The following is a 22,802-nucleotide window of genomic DNA, read 5'->3' on the forward strand; positions in this document are numbered from 1 at the left end:
GATAGCTATTACGATGACTGGTTTTCAACCGTTGTTCAGGCTAGAGCTCAAAATAACTAACTCCATATTGATAACTACCTGGAAGGTTGTTCTGAGAGTAGATTCCAGACATACTGGATTGTTTGCAGATGGGTTTGGTTGTAACTTACTTAGTTTTCAATTTTTTGTGCCAACTCAGACATGCTCAATGTGCCAAATAGCTTTGGCTCCTTGTTGAGCATCGACCCCCCTTAGATTTAGCTGACCAGCTTAGGATACTGCTGCTAGCACTGGTTGGTGATAGTGTTGTGTTTAGAGTTCCTTGATGAATGTGGACCTGCTGCTCACTTAATTTTAAAGAATGATTTATAAGTGATGCTAAGGAAGCTACCTGTTTGACCTGCAGAAGAAACAAGTTGTAGAAATTTATAAAAGGACTGTTGCTCTTCAGGGAATGTCAGCATTGGCATTGGAAGTTAGATGTCACTTGTTGTCCACATATTTAACATTAGCCAACTGACTCTTTGGAATGCTCACAGCATTACAGCTATTTTGCTAACTGCCGTGTTATATAGGAAATGAGAATCTGATCTCTACTCTGACCCTCCAGAATCAGAGCACTATCAAACCTGCCCACCTGCAGGCTGCTCTTGTCAGGGTTATAACTGGCTTGGTGTGTTCAACACTATCATGATATCTGGCTTGTTTTTTGTATCCAAATTACCCCTTTTCTTTTTACTTCTGTTGCCTTTATGTAAAAGACTTTCCCTTGAGACCCACTGACCAAGGCCTGTCTTTTAATTTTTGAAATCCTGCTTGACCTAATTCCTCATTCTCAGTAAACAATTGATGACTGAATGAGATGGAGAGAAAGAATCTATCATGCCCTGGAGCCTGAATGTGGAGGGAAATTGCTTGAAGTTAAAGAGTTACAGATTTGCCCTTATTTCTCTGTGGAAGACTCTAAAAGACTCTCTGAGACCAAAACGAGGCCAACTCGACTTCAGCTTCTGCATGTTCTTGATTGCTGCTACTGCTACTGCTACTGCTGCTAAGTCGCTTCAGTCATGTCTGACTCTGTGCCATCCTATAGATGGCAGCCCACCAGGCTCCCCTGTCCCTGGGATTCTCCAGGCAAGAACACTGGAGTGGGTTGCCATTTCCTTCACCAATGCATGAAAGTAAAAAGTGAAAGTGAAGTCAGTCAGTTGTGTCCAGCTCTTTGCGACCCCACGGACTGCAGCCTACCAGGCTCGTCCGCCCATGGGATTTTCCAGGCAAGAGTACTGGAGTGGGGTGCCATTGCCTTCTCCCATGTCCTCGACTAGCTAATCTCAACTTTGCCTGTGGTTCCTCTTCTTTTTTCCCTGAATCCTAAAGGATAAATGAGTAGCTCAAGGCCTATGAGATTCTGGATTCAGATTCTTATCTTTGATCTTTTTGTTTGGTTATGCATTCTAGAAAAGATTCTGCAGTGGCATCAATGTAGATCTCTGATTACAGAGACTCTTCAGACCCAGAGCCATCTGCTGCCTGTACTCTACCTGTGAGGGCTGGGGAGTGCTCCGGGGGAGTTTGGGAGGACTCACTAGGCTGGTCAGCCCTGCTCAATGAGGGCCCTGAACAGTCCCTGAATTACAGTCTTGGCTAACATTGCACGAGAGATAGGGATGAAGACCATCCCCAAGAAAAAGAAATGCAAAAAGGCAAAATGGTTGTCTGAGGAGGCCTTAAAAATAGTTGAGAAAAGAAGAGAAGCAAAAAGGAAAGGAGAAAAGGAAAGATATACCAATTTGAATGCAGAGTTCCAAGGAATAGCCAGGAGAGATAAGAAAGCCTTCCTCAGCTATCAATGCAAAGAAATAGAGGAAAACAATAGAATGGGAAAGACTAGAGAACTCTTCAAGAAAATTAGAGATACCAAGGGAACATTTCTTGCAAAGATGGGCTCAATAAAGGACAGAAATGGTATGGACCTAACAGAAGCAGACGATATTAAGAAGAGGTGGCAAGAATACACAGAAGAACTGTACAAAAAAGATCTTCATGACCCAGATAACCACGATGGTGTGATCACTCACCTAGAGCCAGACATCCTGGAATGTGAAGCCAAGTGGGCCTTAGGAAGCATCACCACGAACAAAGCTAGTGGAGGTAATGGAATTCCAGTTGAGCTATTGCAGATCCTAAAAGATGATGCTGTGAAAGTGCTGCACTCAATATGTCAGCAAATTTGGAAAACTCAGCAGTGGCCACAGGACTGGAAATGGTCAGTTTTCATTCCAATCCCAAAGAAAGGCAATGCCAAAGAATACTCAAACTACCACACAATTGTACTCATCTCAGATGCTAGTAAAGTAATGCTCAAAATTCTCCAAGCCAGGCTTCAGCAATACATGAACCATGAACTTCCAGATGTTCAAGCTGGTTTTAGAAAAGGCAGAGGAACCAGAGATCAAATTGCCAACATCTGTTGGATCATCGATAAAGCAAGAGAGTTCCAGAAAAATGTATATTTCTGCTTTATTGACTATGCCAAAGCCTTTGACTGTGTGGATCACAATAAACTGTGGAAAATTCTGAAAGAGATGGGAATACTATCTGCCTGCCTCTTGAGAAACCTGTATGCAGGTCAGGAAGGAACAGTTAGAACTGGACATGGAACAACAAACTGGTTCCAAATAGGAAAAGGAGTACGTCAAGGCTGTATATTGTCACCCTGCTTATTTAACTTATATGCAGAGTACATCATGAGAAATGCTGGGCTGGAAGAAGCACAAGCTGGAATCAAGATTGCCGGGAGAAATATCAATAACCTCAGATATGCAGATAACACCACCCTTATGGCAGAAAGTGAAGAAGAACTAAAGAGCCTCTTGATGAAAATGAAAGAGGAGAGTGAAAAAGTTGGCTTAAAGCTCAACTTTCAGAAAACGAAGATCATGGCATCTGATCCCATCACTTCATGGCAAATAGATGGGGAAAGAATGGAAACAGTGGCTAACTTTATTTTGGGGGGCTCCAAAATGACTGCATGCAGATGGTGATTGCAGCCATGAAATTAAAAGACGCTTACTGCTTGGAAGGAAAGTTATGACCAGCCTAGACAGCATATTAAAAAGCAGAGACATTACTTTGTCAGCAAAGGTTTTTCCAGTAGTCATGTATGGATGTAAGAGTTGGACTATAAAGAAAGCTGAGTGCTGAAGAATTGATGTTTTTGAACTGTGGTGTTAGAGAAGACTCTTGAGAGTCCCTTGGGCTGCAAGGAGATCCAACCAGTCCATCCTAAAGGAGATCAGTCCTGAGTGCTCATTGGAAGGACAGATGTTGAAGCTGAAACTCCAATACTTTGGCCACCTGATACAAAGAGCTGACTCATTTGCAAAGCCCCTGGTGCTGGGAAAGATTGAGGGCAGGAGGAGAAGGGGATGAGAGAGGGTAAGATGGTTGGATGGCATCACCGACTTGATGGACATGAGTTTAATTGAACTCTGGGAGTTGGTGATGGACAGGGAGGCCTGGCGTGCTGTAGTTCATGGGGTCGCAAAGAGTTGGACACAACTGAGCAACTGAACTGAACTGAACTAAAGCTGGTGCAGGACCCTGAATTTCCTTAAACTCCCCACAGGGTCAGGTGCACTTTAAGGCCACTGAATTTATCCTTAGATGAGTCTATTTCTAACTCCATTCAAATAGATCTTTCTGCTTCTTTCCAAACTCAGAAATCAGCCCTCCATTATTGCTGCTCTAAGTGTGGGTCATAGACACTGCCACCCATAGGGAGACAGGGACAGAAATTGAGAACACATGTTTTGAAACTTCACAGCAGCTTGCCAGAGTAATTGTTAATTTGTTGTCTAGTTCATATATATGAGTGTTCAAATAGACACATACCCATATATATGTAATTATGTATATATCTAGATATATGTATATATAATTGTGTATATAGTTATATATTTTTCCCATTTTGTTTTTAGGTAATTCATTTTTATTATCATTCATAAAGGGGTCCACAACAATGTTAATTAGGAAAAAGAATGTCCTTCTGTGATAGTTTGGGAATATACCCTCTACTGAATAGTGGCAAGTAATTAAAATGTACCTAGCTGGAGTTTTTCAGAGTTGTGACCCCTCAGTGTGTCATTGAAACAGTTTAGTGGGATTCATATTGCAAAAAGTTAGAAACTGGTGGAATGAAATGATGGACATAGGAGTGCTCATTGTACTATTATTTCAAATTTGATATGTATTTGGAAAAGATTAAACTAAAATAAAGATGCAGCGAAAACAAAAAATTAGCAGCTTCTTACCTGTTGCCTTTTGTGCCCCTGCCAGCCTGGCTCTTATTAAGCCATGTCTCTCTTTGAGGCGAAGAATCCGAACTTTTGGAAACTGAGACATGTATTTATCCAAGTTATCTTTTAGGTAGTCTATATCAGGGAGAAATTAGACAAGGAAATACTTTAAAAATAATATCTGGATCAAATAAGATCAGATCAAATACCCAAAACTATGATATTTACCATAGTCACTATATTTTATCCTTTGAGCCATGATGTCATTTTCTTAAATGGATTTTTGGGTTCAATACTCTAAGTTTCTGTTTTCCTAAAACTCAAATCCACCTTTCATTGTAGGTGAGTTACCAAGAGAAGGGCTCACTTTTTCTGAGCATTTGTCAGGACAGGTACAAATTTACCTTGAAATAAATGAAGCTAGGTTTCTGCACAAACTTTTCCCCTTGTAAAGGCCTCTTCTAAGACCTAGGAGAGAGGCCATGCATTGTATGCAAATTGAAAAATTTGCAAAAGAAAGATATTGCAACTGCAATTGGCTAAGACCATTGCCACTTCCTACTATGACACTCTCTCCATCACACCTCTGCTTTCTTGCTCTTTGTGGGGGGGGGTGGTATATTTATGTAGCTTACAGTTACTTCTATGTATGATTAAGGTATTGACATATCCCAGGTAGGAATGGCTTCTGTGAATACTTCTGCTGCTCGCTTTCCTACCAATTGTGTCATCTTTCTCTTAAAGAGGACTTCATAGATCCTTCACTCACTCCAGAGTTCTTGCCTGGAGAATCCCAGGGACGGGGGAGCCTGGTGGGCTGCCATCTATGGGATCGCACAGAGTCGGACACGACTGAAGTGACTTAGCAGCAATAGCAGCAGCATAGATCCTTCAGGGCCACAAAATCTGAATAGGCCATTCCTAAAGGGACTGTTATCTGCTTGGTAACTAGATTCTATTTCTGTCGATGCTTTCAAGACTACTTCTCAACGTTTTCAACCAGTTTTCCTTATATATCTCCCTGCTCCTGGAGCTCAGTGTGACCCTGGTAGGCACTCTAAGAGAGAGAAGTGAGAACTGGCTCATGTCCTTGTTGTCATGACCAAGGCTAAAGTGTTCTATTAAGGTTGCTGTCTCTTTGCTACTTTTTAAGTTTTTCTGAAGTGGGTTGCATTTGGGGATTTTTGTAATGTGGTCTAGGACCTTTGGCAGTCATGGGACCACTTACATACCCAGTTTTTTACAGTTCAAAGAGAGAGATTCTTCACTGTAATAAACAAAAAAGTAAAGACAGTGGTGAATTCTGCCTTTGAACTCTGTTAGAACCTCATTTTTCTGGTCCCATTGGCAACTTGTCTTCTCAACTCTTAGCTGAACCTATAATAAAGCAGAAGTCGTAGGGCTTACATTTCATTGTCTTCTATAACTAACTCTGTTAATTGTGGCATCTTTGCTTGTTAGATTTCATAAAAAGGCATTTACGCAATTGTAGAGAACATCTTCTGGTCTCCAGGACCTCAAAGCACCCATCTCCAAAGACCTGTAATTAGAAAATCACTCCTACACAACAGAGAAGTCACAGCTGAAGGAGAGTCTGCGGTGACTAGCTGGACAAGGCCATGGGTGGTTGAGATGACTTTCTGTAATTCACAGATGCTTGGACTTATGCCTCTAAGCCACAGTATCAAACAACGATTGGGCATTTATAAATCATTCATTCTTTATCAAATTATCCTGTAATTTTTGTATCCGAATTGTTATTGCCTCACATCAAACTTTGATTTTCCAGGGAGTAGTTTTCTTACCTTTGGTGCTGAAGTCATCCACCAGTAGAATCTCCTTGATGAGGTGGGGAGGAGAGCGGTTGAGGACGCTATGTACAGACCTCAGGAGAGTGGACCACACCTCATCCACAAAGCACATGATGATACTGGTGGTTGGGAGGTTATTGTGAACAAGTTGCTCGGCACACCTGGGCCAGAATATAAGCAGAGCACAAAAAGTGTGCCAACAAGATCCACAAGGTGTAAGAGGAAGAGACAGCAGAAATGGAGTTCTCTCTCTCTCTCTCTCTCTGAGGACACAGAGAGAGATGACTGTCTATAAATTGAGGAAAGAGGCCTCACAGAAACCCAACCCGCTGGTGCCATTCCAGACTCTAGAACTATGAGAAAATTCTTGTTGTAAGTCCTCTAAGAAAAACCCACAAGGTGCAATTGTGTGTAAATACACATACACTCAAGTTATCTATCAGTCATCTATTTACTTACCTATCTATCCATCAATCCGTCTATCATCTATTTCTTTGTTTATCTATCATCTATCTTGGAGAAGGGCATGACAACCCACTCCAGTATTCTTGCCTGGAGAATTCCACAGACAGAGGAGCATGGCTGGCCTGTGTCCATAGGGTTGCAAAAAGTCCGACATGACTGAAGTGACTTAGCATGCACACATCGTCTATCTATCCATCCATCTATCTATATGATGATTTTCTTGTGCACTTTTGTTGGAGAGAGTTATAAATAAAATAAAGAGCAGAGGAAGGATATTTGTTTTTGTTTAGTTGCCAAGTTATTTCTGTCTTTTTGGCAACCCCATGGACTGTAGCCCACCAGGCTCCTATGTCCATGGGATTTCTCAGGCAAGAATACTGAAGTGGGTAGCCATTTGCTCTTCCAGGGGATCTTCTCAACTGAGGGGTCTAACCTGTTGCTTCCTGCATGTTGACAGACCCAGTGACAATTGTTGCTAAGAGGCCTAACCATGCAAGACGTGAGAACTTCCTGTGAAGACATCACCCTTTAGTGGAAAGGACACTGGCTTTATAGGGGGTTAAGACACTATTTTGAAGCTCACCACCAAAAATTTTTCAAATTGTCGTCTAGATTCTTTACTTAATCCTTCTGTGCCTCAGTTTCCTCATATGTAAAATGAGGTAACATGCCTTATTGAAAAGAGATTTACAACTTAGTGAGAATGCATGTAAATAAAATATCTAGCACAGTTTCTGGGCTGAGGAATTCACCAAATGGTAGCTACTGCTTTCCCAATTAGGTTATAGACCACAAGAGAACATTCCTATTCTCTTACTTAATGTTACTTAATTAACATTAATTCACTTAATGCTATAAAGCCGTTTATGATTGCCTTCTCAACTGGCCTTCTGCCAAGTGCCAAAGAAAATATTCTTTCCTACTGCATGTGAATGTATTTATGGATATATATGATATGTATTATACACTACTTAAACTCTTAAATAGATAGCTTCCGTATCTATTTAAGGGGTCCTTGCTGAGATTCTTTGTGCTCCAGGGTAGCCACAGTTGAAATCATTTTGCTGGCATGGAAATGAGAACATGACTATAGTGGGAGTTGGTATTCAGGTGGGTTGTAATTGGTCTTGGGTTTTCTCCATACCCTGAAGTGCATCAAGCCTCACTGCTGGCAGTCTTCCATCTCCTGCCTGGGTAACTCTTCACATGATGGTACCCAGTGGACACTCACAAAGAGTATTTGCCATTTTTCTAACTCAGACACTCTCTGTAATGTAATAATTAAATTATGATGATCATAAATAAATATTATCAGCCTTCTGCATTATTTCATTTTAAACCTCAAACCAACAGCATCTCTTCTTCCCTCTTTATAGAAGAATAATTGAAATCATGGGGAGACTATGCCATGATTATACTGCTAGTCAATGGTGGAGTTGGGACTCAAGCTCTGGTCCAGTTTGGTTCCTGTAATAGCTATTCAGGAAGTTGTAAGTCCACAAGAATAAAAGCAGCTGGCAGTAGATGTGGCATTTTGTGGAAGCAGGCATTTCTGTGAGACAGCATAATGGCACTGTGCTTAGTCCACAAATAAAACAATATATGAGTAAAAACCATAGAAAAAACACATTTGCATGGCACTTTACTGCATGGTAAAGTACCATTTGCATGGTAAAATACTATTATGTACATAAATTCAATCTTTTTAACAACTGCTTAAAATGCATACTATTATGTTGTTCTTCAAATAGAGCAGACTGAAGCTTGAGAAGTTAAATGACCTACCCAGCACCATTCATTAGGAAGGCTGTGTATGGAAATGTGAACAGATGGTTTAATCCAGATCTGGGGATCATCAGAGAAAATGAGGTAGAAACAAAAGCGGTGGAAGATTTTGAAGGTACTAGTGTAGTCTGGTTAAATAGCCCACCTTAGGCTCTAAGCTGGGTAAGAGAAAGTAAAGCGAAGAGTTGATTAGCCTGAATGAAAGAAGAGTATAGAAAACATCAATGACCTTCTGTGACTCCCTCATCTCTAATTTTATAGTGTAAATGAATGGGAAATACTCATTTCACACCTAAATATTCTTCACAACATTTGCCCCTGAAAAAAATAAATCAGTTCTAAAAAGGAAGGGTCAGCTGCATAAATTCTGCCTGAGCTATGTGAATCAACAAGCCTTAGTTGTGAAGTCCCAAAGTTGTCTTATCATTAAAATGCGGTTGACTTCAGAAACATCTAGTTACAAATGAAAATACATTGGGGAGAATTAGGCAAGCAGGCTAAAGTCGATGGATCTTTTCATAGTATAATTCAATAGAGTTTTGGTCTCTTTCAGAAGAAAGTTCTAGGAGGTAATATGAGCCACTCTGAAATTAGAGGTTGACAGAACCCTCAGAAATTTGAGAGGTTTGGGAAAGGCAGCACTCTTCACCAAATAATCTGTCCCTCCTCACCTCTCAACCTTACTTACGTGATGCTTTAATTTCCCCATCAGGACTGATCATGAAGAATTTCACTAGATGAATATGTAGATTTCTATCCCAGGAGATGGCACCTCTGCCAGTTATGAACAAATATATATTTTAGACGCATTTGGGGAATTACATTGAGGGTGATCCTGTGGAAGATTATGTTTACAGGTCATACGGTGCCTGGAAAAGAGGGTGACATTAAAGATGGGAAGAGGGACACAGAAGGCGATGTGGGGGGTTTCAAATACAAAGCTTTGTAGTGTGTCTTGGTTCGGGTGGCTGAGATGCTTGGCCACTCTACATATAAAGCTACCTGGTTTTCTGCATCACTAAACAGGTTAAACATGTTTCCAGGTGTCTAGAAAACCCAGCATGCTTGTTTTGTTGAAAGGCACAGTGTGTCAAACTGGAAAGTCTTTTGGTCTTATTAACTCTTACAAAATTCTTAACCACTGACTGTCATCGACTTCCCGTAGGTGGTGAAACTATTTAAATGTTATCCGACACTGACCCAACTGAAGCAAATTTCCTTTCCTCCAATTTGCCCATTGGAAACCTTTCTGCTATATTGGAAGGAAGAGTTGCAGCTCAGGTAAAGTCTAAGTTAATACAAGATACTTCTGAGTTCAAAAGCTTTTTTGAGGTTAAGAAATCATATTTGTATCCTATATGCCCATGCATGGCACAAGTGAGGTATTTAGAGTCTACAGACCTTGTGCTATACTTACAAACTAACCCAAAGATTACTATAGTCAATTCAAGTACTAAAAACAAATGGAGACTAATGTGGCCACTCCACTGTCCTGCCCATGTGGATACACTACTCTGGTGAGACAGACACACCCTGAACTTGAGGAGGATGACAAGGAACTCAAGATTTAGACCTTTCTGATCCTGACTGCATGACTATGGGCAAGTCAGAACTTTTCAGAATCTCAGTTTCCTCATTTTCAGGATGAAATCACAGTGCCTTCATCACAGACTGTCTGTAAAAATTTGATGAGACAATAGAGATAAAAATACTTTGTAAACTCCATGGTAAAAAGAAAAAACAAAAACGGCAAGGTCATATGATTATCCACAAAACACATGCACACATTTTGACTGGGTGCACTGCCCTTTTCCCAGGCAGTCCTTTAATCCAAATCCATCGAGGACTCGTCATTTACCAAGAGACTCAGAAAGTGATGTGTTTTGCCTTCTTGCCTTGTGTGTGCTGACGGCTCAGCCACTAAACTGCTTTGAATGTATCCTATCGAATAAAGAAGGTTTCAAATCAGATGATTGAGAGGATGATAATATTCCCTCATGTCTATGAATTTTTCATTTTTATTCCAAAACAGTCAAAATGGACTATGTGGGTCAAGTCTCAGTGTTCGCAGGTTTGAACAGAAGGTTGAGGAGAATATTCTCTCAGCTTCTATTTGCAATTCAACTACTGCCTCAGTGTGAGCGTTCTGGGGCCTTCCCTCCCCAAGCTCTGGTATCTTCGGGAGGATCACAGAGAGAATAGAGCATCTATCTGAGGAGCTCTGTCCAGAATTATATTCTTTTCTGTAAGACCTTGGAATTATTCGGCTTCTTCTATTCTTCTCACTGATAAGGGGGTATAGTTGTTCTATAAAACTTTTACTTTTAGGTTTTGTTCTTTCAAGAGTAGACTGTGCTGTGCTTAGTCACTTAGTTGTGTCCAACTCTTTGTGACCCCATGATCTGTAGCCCACCAGGCTCCTCTGTCTATGGGTTTCTCTAAGCAAGAATATTGGAGTGCTTTGCCATGCCCTCTTCCAGGGGATCTTCACAACCCAGGGATAGAACCCAGGTCTCCCACATTGCGGGCAGTTTCTTTACCGTCTGAGCCACCAGGGAAGCCCAGCCCTGACATTTAATCAGAATCACCTGTGATCACTGAGAAGATTTTAGTCACACTCCAAAGGCTGAATCTGTAGTCCTGAGGCAACCGTCTACCTGTCAAAGCTACTGGACTCAAGCTTAGAAATAGAAGCCACCAGCCACAGCATTCACCACTTTGACAATAGTCTATTGAGCAGGCAGCTGTCAGAGTGGGGATGGATGGGAGGGGGGAAAGCAAGATGTGGCGTGATGTGACAGAAATAGTTCTAGGTTGAGGTTAGAGCACTGTGAAGGTAGTTCTGTCTCTCCTGGAGGGTCCTGGGACCTTGGGCAAGTCATTCCCTCCTCAGCCTTCTCTGTAATGTAAGGGGTGGGATTAGAGATCTTTTGAAGGAAGTTTTATCTAATGTTAATATTCTGTAATGCTCTATGCAATTTTGGCCTCATTCACCCATTAGTGCTTCCCTCTGGGTCAGAAGACATCTGAGAAAAGGTAAATTAAATTGCTGTTTTGGGTTTTAAGTCTTTGGGTATTTTCGCATTGGTCCTTGAAGCACTTTAACAAGGTCCTACTTGGTCTGGACTCATGCTTATTTCTATGGTCTCATATCCACCCTCTCTGCTCTCCCCAATCTCAGGTCAGATTTCCCTGTTTCTCAATGGATCACTCTTTTTACCCCCTCCCCCTATGTCTTTAACTCCCTTCAGTTTGCAGCTCAAACACTTGTGCCCTCTCTCAGGCCAGGCTCAGCCTTTCTCATCCTTGCCTGAGTAGTTCACTCTATTTCCAAGGAACATTTTGTTCTATTTGCCTTGAAGGCAGGATCTATGCTCAGATGTGAGACGGCAGAGTAGAAAGGAGCTCAGAGATATTTGTTCACTGCTAAGCTGTGGTTGTTGGGCAGTTTTAAAGAATCATCTTTGCTTAATGCTGAATAGAAGATGATTTCCTATAAATTTTCTCCCTGACAAGATAACTGATGTGCAAAACTAATTCTCCTCAAATACCTCTGACTCTATTCCCCACTCCCTCCCGAGTATAAGGAAGACAGCTGTTTTAATTTCTGCTCAAGTCATATGATTATAGGGAAACAAAGGAGAGAGGAGCTGTATCCAATGGAAAGAGTATTAGAATTGGACAGAAAACTTTCTTTTGAACTGCGAATCTGCTCTTAGTTTGCTGGGACAGCAGATTTATCATTTATTCTTTCAGAGTCTCACTTTTCTGACCTGTAAATCACATACGAAAGTATGTCTTTCATAGTGTGACTGTGAGGATTGGTTAGAATAAACACACACATATAAAACACACAAATGCATTCACACAATCACTACATGGAGCATAATAGGCACCATTTTGGTGAGGCTCAGCAAGGGAGAGATCCCTTATTGAGAGAGACCTGGACAATCTCGGGAGAGGTGGAGATAGGATGGTTGCCATGAGGGCAGAGCAGGTGTCTATGTGAGAGCCAGCCTGGGGTATAGAATTACTGCTGAGTGAGGAAGACTAAGGGTTGGATCCCAACCTTGCCATGCATGAGCTGTGAGTCCCTGAGCAAGTTACCTTTCTATGTGCTTTGTTTGCTCATCTGTATCACTTTATCAATCTGGTATGGCTGTTTTAAGGATCATGTAAGATGATGTACATGGAAGATAAAAGGTCCCAGCTGCCCAGGTTATGACAAGCAGTGAGCAAACAGATGTGGAATAGAATGAACTGTGCCAACCACCTTACCAACTGCCATCTGAGACCTCAGCCTCCTCTCTAAGTCTCAGTTTCTCTTTCGGTGAAGCTGGGATGGTGACAGTACCTGTCTTGAGGGATGGGTTTAAGGAACAAATGAGAAGGCAAGTAGTAAAGCCCTTTGTGAATACTCTGCTTCTCTCTCTATAGCTCCTTCTCACGCATATCCATACACAAATGTTTTAGAAGTGGGGCCAATTTAGAAGGTATTTTAGTGTAGAAAAATATAGATTGTTTTTTTTTTTTAAACATAGAGGAGATTCTAAAATGCTCCCTTCCTTCTGAAAGCAAACAACAAAACAGAGCTTCTAAATATTGCTACTTTTCCCCAATTTTCTGAGCCTTGACCTAAAACTGTTCTCTTCTTAGGAAACTCTGCTCTGAATGGTTCACCCAGAACAGCCCAAAAGAAAGCTATTTTATGGGACAAGAGTACTCACTGCAATATCACTGTAAGAATTTGATGAATTATTTTACAATGGTTAAACTGGGCCTTGGATGAGGTCTGTACCAAGAAGTGTACACAGGTTCAAATTTCTACATTTACCAATTCCTTTCTCCCATAAATATTTCTAGGTCTTTGGCTGTATTTAGGAGACAAAGTCATTGATTTGTTTTACCATTTCTCAGTTTTACATTAATTAGTCATTTCTTACCTGTTTTTTTCTCTTCAAGTCAGTAGCGGAAGTGTGTTTTATACCTTCTGATCATTTCTCTCCTTATCACCCCAATTGTGAGGAGAGTGTGATAACTAAAAACACCAAAAACTCTATAGTCATCTTTTGGCCACATTTACCCTTTGTTTTGTTATGGTCTATCTTGCACCTTTTAAACAAATTCTGCTGTGTATTTCCAGCTTTCAGATACAGCTTTTTAGTGAAATGGCACACTGCCCTCTAACACACACAAACACACAAATGTGCATGAATGTGTACACACACGCACAATTCAGAAGCAACACGCAACATTGCTTTGTGTACATTTATAGAAGAAAAAGCAGGAAACAACCTATTAAAATCCATCTTCTGAGATTTTCTCCCCCTCTGCCCTTGTTTGGTTTCTTAGGGAGATCTCATAGCTTTTCCAGTCACTGAAATCACAAAAGCTATCTCATTTCACCAAGTGAAATATTAATCCAATGTAAAACTAAGGAGATTGAGCTTCATCTCACTGTTCAGTTTCTTTTTCTTTCAGCCTGATACACACATCTAGAAGCCTGAAGTATGGAGAGCTCTGGAATCAGTCTATTTTCTCTCTTCGAGCTCCTCCTCCAGGAGTTCATTAGTTGTGGTTTTGGACCTTACTAGGATTGGAAGAACAGGGCAGATAGAAACTAAGGATCTAGAAAGGTTCTTCTTTTCCCTCAGTGAATTAGACTGGTTTGTGGCAAATGCATGGTGCTATCTTTTGCTTTTCACATGTGCCAAAAGAAAACTCTCTTTAGCTGTGTAGGAAGGAATCAAATTATTGGTTGACAGTCCCAGCTCTAGGCTAAGAGAATAGACCCATTTTAATTGCTTTATAGAGGGGCTTGCCAGAATACTGTAGGAAAAGCAAAGCATTAAATTAAACAATCGACTAACATCATGACAACGCAGCAGCGCTGGAGGAGCACGCTGTAATTCTTACTGTCCTCTAAAAAACTAAATGCTGGCAGCAAACGTGTCCTTGAGTCATTTTTCTCTAAATGCAGATTCAGGAAGTGCACTCTTAAAATAGGTTCCTTTTTGGAGTTTCATCTTCCCTCTAGCTGCAGGCCACAGGACAGACCTCTCTAAGGAGAATTGGCTTGCATTTCCAGTAGGCAGGACTCTATCTTAGTAAATCTTGTGTGGGTGTATTGATTATTGCTGGCTAAACCAAGCTTCAATACGAGTAGGAACTGCAAGGATTATCTTTTTATAAAGAAAGGGTTAAATATGGAAATGTGAAATGACTGTCAAAAAAGTATTTTATTTGAAGCATATTTTATAGGCAAAAATTCTAGGCAAAAATGAAATTGCATTTTACTTATGGGCAGAAAACTTTCTTATGAATGAAGCAAGGAGATTTTCATCTATTGAAAATCAAAACATTAAAATGCATGACAAACAACAACAGAAATATGAATTAGTGAATAAACATGACTTAATGAATAGATCATAGTGTTAGAAGAGGACATATTTACCTTAAACAAGACACTAACATATTCTATATATCCAAAATGAAAATTTAGGAAGTTACTATTAAGTCATTATTACTAATTTGTAAAGTGACTTCTCACAACCTAATTTGAATAGGTATCTGTCATTCATTTTTTTACAAAAATAGTGTCAATTTTCAAAAATAATTTAAGAGAAACTTGTCTTTAAAACCATATTGCATAAACGTGAATCTTTTGAGTGCCCTGCCCTGTGCTCAGTTCTGTTGTTTAGTCACTCAGTCGTGTCTGACTCTTTTGAGATCCCATGGATGGAGCCCTCCAGGTTCCTTCTGTCCATGGGATTTCCCAGGCAAGAACACTGGAGTGCATTTCCATTTCCTCCTCCAGGGGATCTTCCCAACGTACGGATCAAACCCCCATCTCCTGCAATGGCAGGCGGATTCTTCACCACTGGTTCTCTGTGCTAAGGGGATACAAAATGAAGTAAATGACAGAGTTTCTTCCTGAAGCTTTGAATTTCACTGACAAGGTGAAACAGATTCTCAAGGCTCTGGTTAGTGCACAGCACATAGTAAGGAGTGTTTTAGTAACAACAAGAGCATTAAGGGTCACTGAAGTACAGAGGTTAAGTCAAATCATGGTACAGGTGGAAGTGAGATACAGTTAGATGGTAAGCAATGTCAGGTTAAGATGTTTGGGGGTGAAGACTACAAGGTGAGGATAGTAGGAAGCTGTGGGAAGGGACCAGTTAAGAAAAACATCAGTGGGTAGTAATGAACTTGATGTGTAGAAAAAGATCATGAGACTAACTATCCTTATGCTAAAGGCCCACATTGGAGAGACTGGCACACACCATAAGTGATAGCCACAGGGCAAGGGGTAGAAATCTAGGTGACACTAAAAAGGACAGTAAAATAATGCTGATGACAGAAAGGGGTTTGTGCTTTTGAAAAAGGCCATTACTGCATCTCAACACCTTAGAATGGTTCTTTGGGACTCAGGAGAAAAGGAGGGAAGAGCAGGTTTTAAAGAGTCTGGTTTTAGAACAAGAGCAGGAGACGTTGTCCTAGAAATCCTGCTTCTCTCTTCTTCTCCATGTTACCCTCATCCTAGCATATCAGTTAAATCATCATTCTTAAGAACTAGTAACTACTTATTATCTTTACCAGGGGGGAACTAAATCGAAACAAACATACTAGCAAACCTATGATTTTTAATCCTTGTTTTGATTCAATGTATATTCAATAGCCAGTTATGACACAGATTTGGAGGAAATGAAAGAAGCAGTAAGGGAGATAGTCCCCAGATCTCTTAAACTTTAAAGGGTTCAGTGGATTGTTACTGCAACTAATTTTAAGCCCAGTTCTTCTGCATTCTTATAGATTTCTTTCTTTTTTTTTTAATTTAATTTTATTTTTTAACTTTACAATATTGTATTGGTTTTGCCATATATCAAAATGAATCCGCCACAGGTATACATGTGTTCCCCATCCTGAACCCTCCTCCCTCCTCCCTCCCCATACCATCCCTATGGGTCGTCTCAGTGCACCAGCCCCAAGCATCCAGTATCGTGCATCGAACCTGGACTGGCGACTTGTTTCATATATGATATTATACATATTTCAATGCAATTCTCCCAAATCATCCCACCCTCTCCCTCTACCACAGAGTCCAAAAGACTGTTCTATACATCAGTGTCTCTTTTGCTGTCTCGTATACAGGGCTATTGTTACCATCTTTCTAAATTCCATATATATGCGTTAGTATGCTGTATTGGTGTTTTTCTTTCTGGCTTCTTTCTTTTCTCTTCTCCCCCCTCTCTTTCACATACACATACATATATTCTTACTATATTATATAGCAATTTCCCCCATGCAGACTTTTAAAAATTATTATCTCAAAAAATCTTGTAAGTGTGTACTTATAAGCATCTCATATACCTTTTGAGCAAAGCTGGAAAAAAATAAAATCAACATAAGACAACTTTAAATCATGCCAACCTGAAGAATCAAATGTTTTTCACCAACCTTTTCACCAACACCAAATGTATTTCCTTCCAACCTTTATCCATTTGAATACATAATTTTCACATACTTGTAGTCAGTGTTTGGATAAAAGAAAAGAAAAATAATCTATTCTCTTTCCTGTAAGAATGGCACAAAAGGGGCTCTGTACATAGCATCCCTGTTGGTTAAACTGTCACCTCCGTCCTGTTGGAAGAGTAGAGCATCAGATAGGCAGCTTGCTAGGGGCACCTATATTTAGCCAAGGTAGGTTGTGTGATAAGAGGGAGAGGCCCTGGCCACACGCTGTCTGACTCATGCTCTCAAGCACACGTGTCACTTTCTCCTACAGTTGGGACAGCCTCCTTCAGAAAAGACAGCCTGACTGTGACTTTCCTGGGCAGCAACCCTTAGCTTTCAGAGATCAAATTTTAGAAAATAACGAGCACTGGAAGCCATTGAGCTTCCAATAAATCACATGGACGATAACATCATTATTGCTTGCTTTGGCTCTCATACAATTGCCCTTTCTCTGGTTTGTAACTGAAGCCTGGACTTCTGTGCAGTGTCTGATTTTTTTTCCCCAAGCTCCATAGCAGTCTGCCAGACCACAGAAGGGATATTAAAATAAAGCTACTTTACTCCTGGCATTTTGTATTGAAAGTTGCCATGGGTAGTATATGGCCATATAGTATATGCGACATAGGGTATGTATAGTAATATGCCATTCATAGTGGCATATATAGTATATGCTGTATACTGGCATATTTGAATATGCCATATAAAATGTATATATGTAGTAATTTAGTGATATGTGTGTGTATTCAGTTGCTCAGTTGTGTCCGACTCTTTGGGGCCCCATGGACTGTAGCCCACCAGGCTCTTCTGTCCATGAGATTTCCCAGGCAGGAATCCTGGAGTGGGTAGCCATTTCCTACTCCAGGGAACTTCCTGACCTAGGGATCAAACCTGCCTTTTCTGTGTCTCCTGCGTTGGCAGGCAGATTCTTTATCACTGTGCCACATGCGAAGCCCCAGTATAGTGATATAGTGTATCATAAATATATGTGATATATTTGACATGTGATATACAGGATTTCAGATCAGAGCTGGTCCAACATAATTTGGGGGATTTTTTGTTGTAGTAATTAGCAAGAGATGGGCGATTAATAGCACAACATAATTTTGAGCATGTATTTTAATCATTTCTCTATAATTACTAGCTCTATGAACACAATACAGCCTCCCAGGCCCTCAGTTTCTTTATTTTTATTTTGGGATGTTAGGTTTATTTGTGTTCTCCTCAAGGTTGTGAGTTTCACCGGGGAGAGGAACATGAATGGCAGAGTGCTTATTCTAAACAGGTGATTAATGCATGGCCGATAGACTTCTGTCAATGGCTAAGAGCTGAAAATGATTAACATCACAATGACGAGGCCCTTCTTACCAGTATGAATACAGGCACATCTCTAACTGCCTTCTTCCTGCTGCTGCTGCTGCTAAGTCGCTTCAGTCATGTCCGACTCTGTGCGACCCCATGGGTTGCAGCCTACCAGGCTTCTCCATCCATGGGATTCTCCAGGCAAGAACACTGGAGTGGGTTGCCATTTCCTTCTCCAGCCTTCTTCCTAGTAAGACTGATATCCAGATCACAAAGAAGAGTTGTTTACTTTTACATAGGCCAAACAAGGGCATTATTTACATACTACATATTGTAAGTCTGAATCTTGACACTCCCTAATTTCAACTTCTTGGCAAACCTTGTTTGGCTCAGGAATCGAATATCAAGGCATGTATGAAGCTGTATTAACAATTAATGGGAACTAAACATGTGGCTACAACATATGGCTATACCTTCATTTATGAGTGAGCCGAAAAGAGCCAGGAACCAACTATGTTTGAATCAGATCAGGTTCTGTGATCTACCTTTTAGTTATAGGAATTTAATTCTTTAAAACCTGGTTCATGAAGACTCATTGGGCAGCGGTAGAGCTCAGTTACCTTGGGAAAGAGACATAGTTCCTGAGTGTTCTCATTTGCTCATTTGAACCCATAATATGTGCCACCTCCTTTGTAGGGCTCTTATGAAGTTCATGTGATTTGTATGCAGTTGCTTCATAAATAGTGAAGCTCTAGAAATATAAAATATATTCTTGTGTGTCTTGCAGGTGTTTGCTACTTATTAGCTGATTGACTTTTTCCAACATTATTATTCCTGCATCACTGAGCTCCTGAGCTATCTACCATCCTCATCTCTAAAGGCTATTAAATTCTAGGGAGTAGAGTCACTTCTTCACTTGCTATTATGATAATCATTACTCACAATTAGGCAGAATTCTGCTGCTTAAAATATGATTCCAGAGAGGCCTAGAAGCCTCCTTCCCCATGCTCCTTTTCCAAATAGACTCCTGACAAACTTGCTGGTAATAAAAAGTTCCAAAATTGAGAATTCACTTCATTGTCACTGTTTTAATGAAATTACATTTTAAGCTCTACTGTTCATATACATCTTATTAGGAATTGAGCTCATCTCATCATTTTAGTAGGTTTTCAATACCTATTAAAGAAAAGGGAAGAGAACCATGAGCTTACGGGGATGAGGGCCAAAGTCTCAGAGAAGTAAAGGAATAAAGAGAGTTCATTGGGTCTGCTGATGGCAGAACTTTTCTTTGGGAGGATGGTAGACTATCTGAACTCTGCCTAGTGATTACAATTTCTCTAATTCTCTAGGCAACCAAAAATCACACAGAAGTATCTAGAAATAAATCTTTTCTGTATAAGACCCAAAATACCTGGGGCTGAGGAAAGAGAAGAGAAATGGATCTTACCCAGCAGGTCTTGTGTCTTCAATGGCTCTGTCCACTGGGATCAAATCACTGAGGTAGACATTGAAATTTCCTTCTTTCCATCTTCTTTCCACCTCCTTCTCCTTTCCGTGGGGAACAACTACTGGACGTCCAAACTGACCTGGAGCTTTGGGGTCCCTTGGAGAAAGTGTCGCATCAATTCTTAACACACGGTGCATTCTGCCATCTTCAGGTGAAAGGGCTTTTGTCTGACTTTGGTTGAGTTGTGCAGGCCGGGTCTTGGCAGTTAAGTTGATCTTTCCTAACTCCTGTCCCTCAGTTAAGGCTTGATTGGTTTGAGACACTGCTGCTCTCTGTAGAGCAAGTGAAGAGAAAGATGCCTCACTGTTCTTCATGCCAATGCGTTTCTCTTGGCTTTTGCCCAATACTATAGTAGATGTAGTTTTGGTGTTGGAATTGGGGACCTCTCTGGTGTCTGTCTTTAGCTCCTCCTCCTTGGTTATAATTACTACATGGCTTTCAGACAAATTGAGTTTCTTCCCACCAGCCACCTTGGCTCTGTCATCCTTCAGCAAGCCTCCCCACTGTATCTCATTAATAGATGGCTTCTTTAAGCGATCTGAATTGGCAATGAACTTGGAAAAGGTAAGGTTCTTATTGGCTTTGTGTCTATTTGCATTCAGTTCTTTGCTCGGAGTCTCAGTTTTATTTAAGGCTATGGCTTCCCTGGGTCTTGGCACTGGTGGGCTGGCAGGATAGTTTCTTTCATTTACTCCTGCCTGGTACCTCTGCTTTAATCTGTCATTACTAAGACTGGTAGTCACAGTGGGGTACCTCTCAGCTGCTTGCTTTGATATGTCACTGTTGAGACCATGGCTCTTCGGGCCCTGCTTGTTTATACCGACAGGTCCTGTGTGCACAGATATTTTGGCCAGTGGAGTTCCCCTTGCTGCAATGAATGGAGTTTTCTCAAGCCCCTGAGCTGTCATTTGCTTTGGTGTCATGGGGTGAGAGGAAACTGCAGGTCGGATGTCTCGCCCCTCTGTCTTCCACTTGGTAAAAGTCACTGGGTGAGTCTGCCTATATGCAGGATGCCACAAAGGCACAACCTTGCCTCTTCCCGGGGCGTTCTGTACTTTTCTTTCCTTCTGGGTTTGGTCCAAATCATCCTCGACCTTGAGCTTACTCTCCTCAGTCTTCCTAAAGTTCTCTTTGCCCCACATGCCCTTCCCGTGTCCCTTCCGTGGGGGCTTCATCTCTGTCCTGCTGCTGTCAAGGCTCTTCACCTGGTCTGACTGAACTCTGAACCCTACCCGCTCCCTCCGAACAATGTCTTCCTTCAGGATCTGAGTGTTGATCTCACTGAATGAGAGGCGGAGAGCTGCCATGTCAAAGAGCAGCCAGATGACAGAAGCTGCAAATATAAATGCCAGGACTCGCCCACTTCCTCGGAAAAACTTTCGGATCTTGTTCATGGTACAAAGGCTTCCCTTGCAGCCTGCCCTCCCTCTGAGCCTGCTTACCTTGAGTGGAGAGGGAGCTGAAGTAGTAGCAGTAGCAGTAGCTGCAGCAGCCAAGTTGCCAGAAAGCGCCCCCCTCCCGTGAACACAGCAGGAAGCAGCCGTCCAAGGGGAGAGCTCAGCTCCTACGGCTTGTCAGTCTCTGCCTGCGTGGCATTTCACAGCAGAGCATCCGTGCCTGCTCAGCTGGCCCCTGGTGAAGCCCTGCTCGATACTGCCCTTTGGTCACTCTGGGAGCAGTCGATTCCAGCCACCAGACAGTTCAACAGATCACTCATCTCATCTCCATGAGCCCATGTCCACCTTCCTACAAGCCCCAGGAAAGGTGGGGGCCCGGCTGGGGCTGCGGCTTCTCTCCTCCCAGTTCTCGGTCTGCACACTGTAACTCAACACCACTTCTCATAAGGAAAACATTTCAAGCCATTACCCAGAAAACTTCATTCAGCTCTCACCTTCCGTGTTATGTGAGAGTGTGTTTGTTTTCAGAGCAATTAAAGAAAGCTATCTAACTTGGAGGGCATGTGTTCCTGGTTTGTAACCCCACCTACCACAGTCCTGTTTATTAACCCTGTTGTACCCAGGTCTCCAAGTAATTTGCCCCAGCAATTATTGGCCTCCATGTTTCAGCTTTGAGAGGTAACAGCTTAGAGAAGGGTCCGGGCAATCCTCCATACCAGAGATGGGTGTTTATTCAGAATGCCTCTTTGAGGCAGGGTAATCAAAATGTTTCTTTGGAAGTCAGCTTTTTGTTTTAAACGAATTCATCTATTTTATTGCTAGATTCAGTAGACGTAAACTTAATTTGTCACGTTGCTGTAAAAGTTTCTAAACTCTTACTCTGTTTGGGTACTTATCTTGTCGCAGATGCAACAGTTTACAGACTGAATCAGAAATTTGGATCAGCCCCTTGAGTGGTGCTGGTGGACTGGTAGGTAGAACCCTGGTTCTCACAGCTTTGTAACGGAATCTCACGGAAGAAATCTTCCCAAATTCTGATCGATTGATGCGGGGGGAGTAAAGATGACCACTGGTCTCCACTGTGTTTTTAGAAGCTTCCCGCATCTTTCTAATGTACAGCCAAAGTTGAGAAACACTGTGCTGTGCTGTGCTTAGCCATTCAGTCATGTCTGACTCTTTGCGACTCCAGGGACTGTAGCCTGATAGGTTCCTCTGTTTATGGGGATTCTCCAGGCAAAAATACTGGAGTTGGTTGCCCTAGAATAAAATGCCTCACTGTGATTTTTTGGGTTTTTGAACACTGCCCACAATTTTTTGTGAAATTTTCTCCCAGAGTAAAACCTAATAAAAACTATACATTCCCAGAACCATTCAACCAGAATCTGCCTTTTTATGAGTTTAATTTATATTTTATATTAGAATATAAGTGATTTATATTGGAGTATAGGCGATTTACAATGCTGTGTTAGTTTCAGGTATACAGCAAAGTGATTCTGTTCTACATATACATATATCTGTTATTTTTCAAGAGTCTGCATTTTAACCTCACCTAAAGTTTGAGAGGCACTGCCTAGGAGCACTGTTCTCTCAGGGCCTCTGGATGATCTACAGATAGTGATGCCACGTATTACTGCAGTGTTAGGAGCAGTATAGTGTCCCTGCTTTGAGATAAACTTAGGCTCCCATAGACTTGGGATTATAGGAAGGAAAGATTCTGAATTTTTTTATACTTACACATTGTCTT

At 41.3% G+C, this 22,802-nt stretch overlaps 1 protein-coding gene across 2 annotated transcripts in view; it reads right to left on the reverse strand.

The window, feature by feature from the left end:
• The window catches only part of GALNT5 (polypeptide N-acetylgalactosaminyltransferase 5), a 44,688-nt gene extending 22,914 nt beyond the window's left edge, over positions 1 to 21,774 (reverse strand). The window contains exons 1-3 of one of the 2 annotated variants that reach the window (XM_061437531.1): positions 19,602 to 21,774; positions 6,086 to 6,252; positions 4,296 to 4,415 (exon numbers count right to left, since the gene is read on the reverse strand). In XM_061437531.1, the coding sequence (XP_061293515.1) occupies positions 4,296 to 4,415; positions 6,086 to 6,252; positions 19,602 to 21,055 (1,741 nt within the window). In that variant the 5' untranslated portion in view covers positions 21,056 to 21,774. The remainder of the gene's footprint in view (positions 1 to 4,295; positions 4,416 to 6,085; positions 6,253 to 19,601) is intronic. The other variant, XM_061437521.1, reaches the window with a different exon arrangement.
• Positions 21,775 to 22,802: the final 1,028 nt, after the last annotated feature.

Source organism: Bos javanicus, chromosome 2 (genome assembly GCF_032452875.1).
Source record: "Bos javanicus breed banteng chromosome 2, ARS-OSU_banteng_1.0, whole genome shotgun sequence".
Lineage (NCBI taxonomy): Eukaryota > Metazoa > Chordata > Mammalia > Artiodactyla > Bovidae > Bos > Bos javanicus.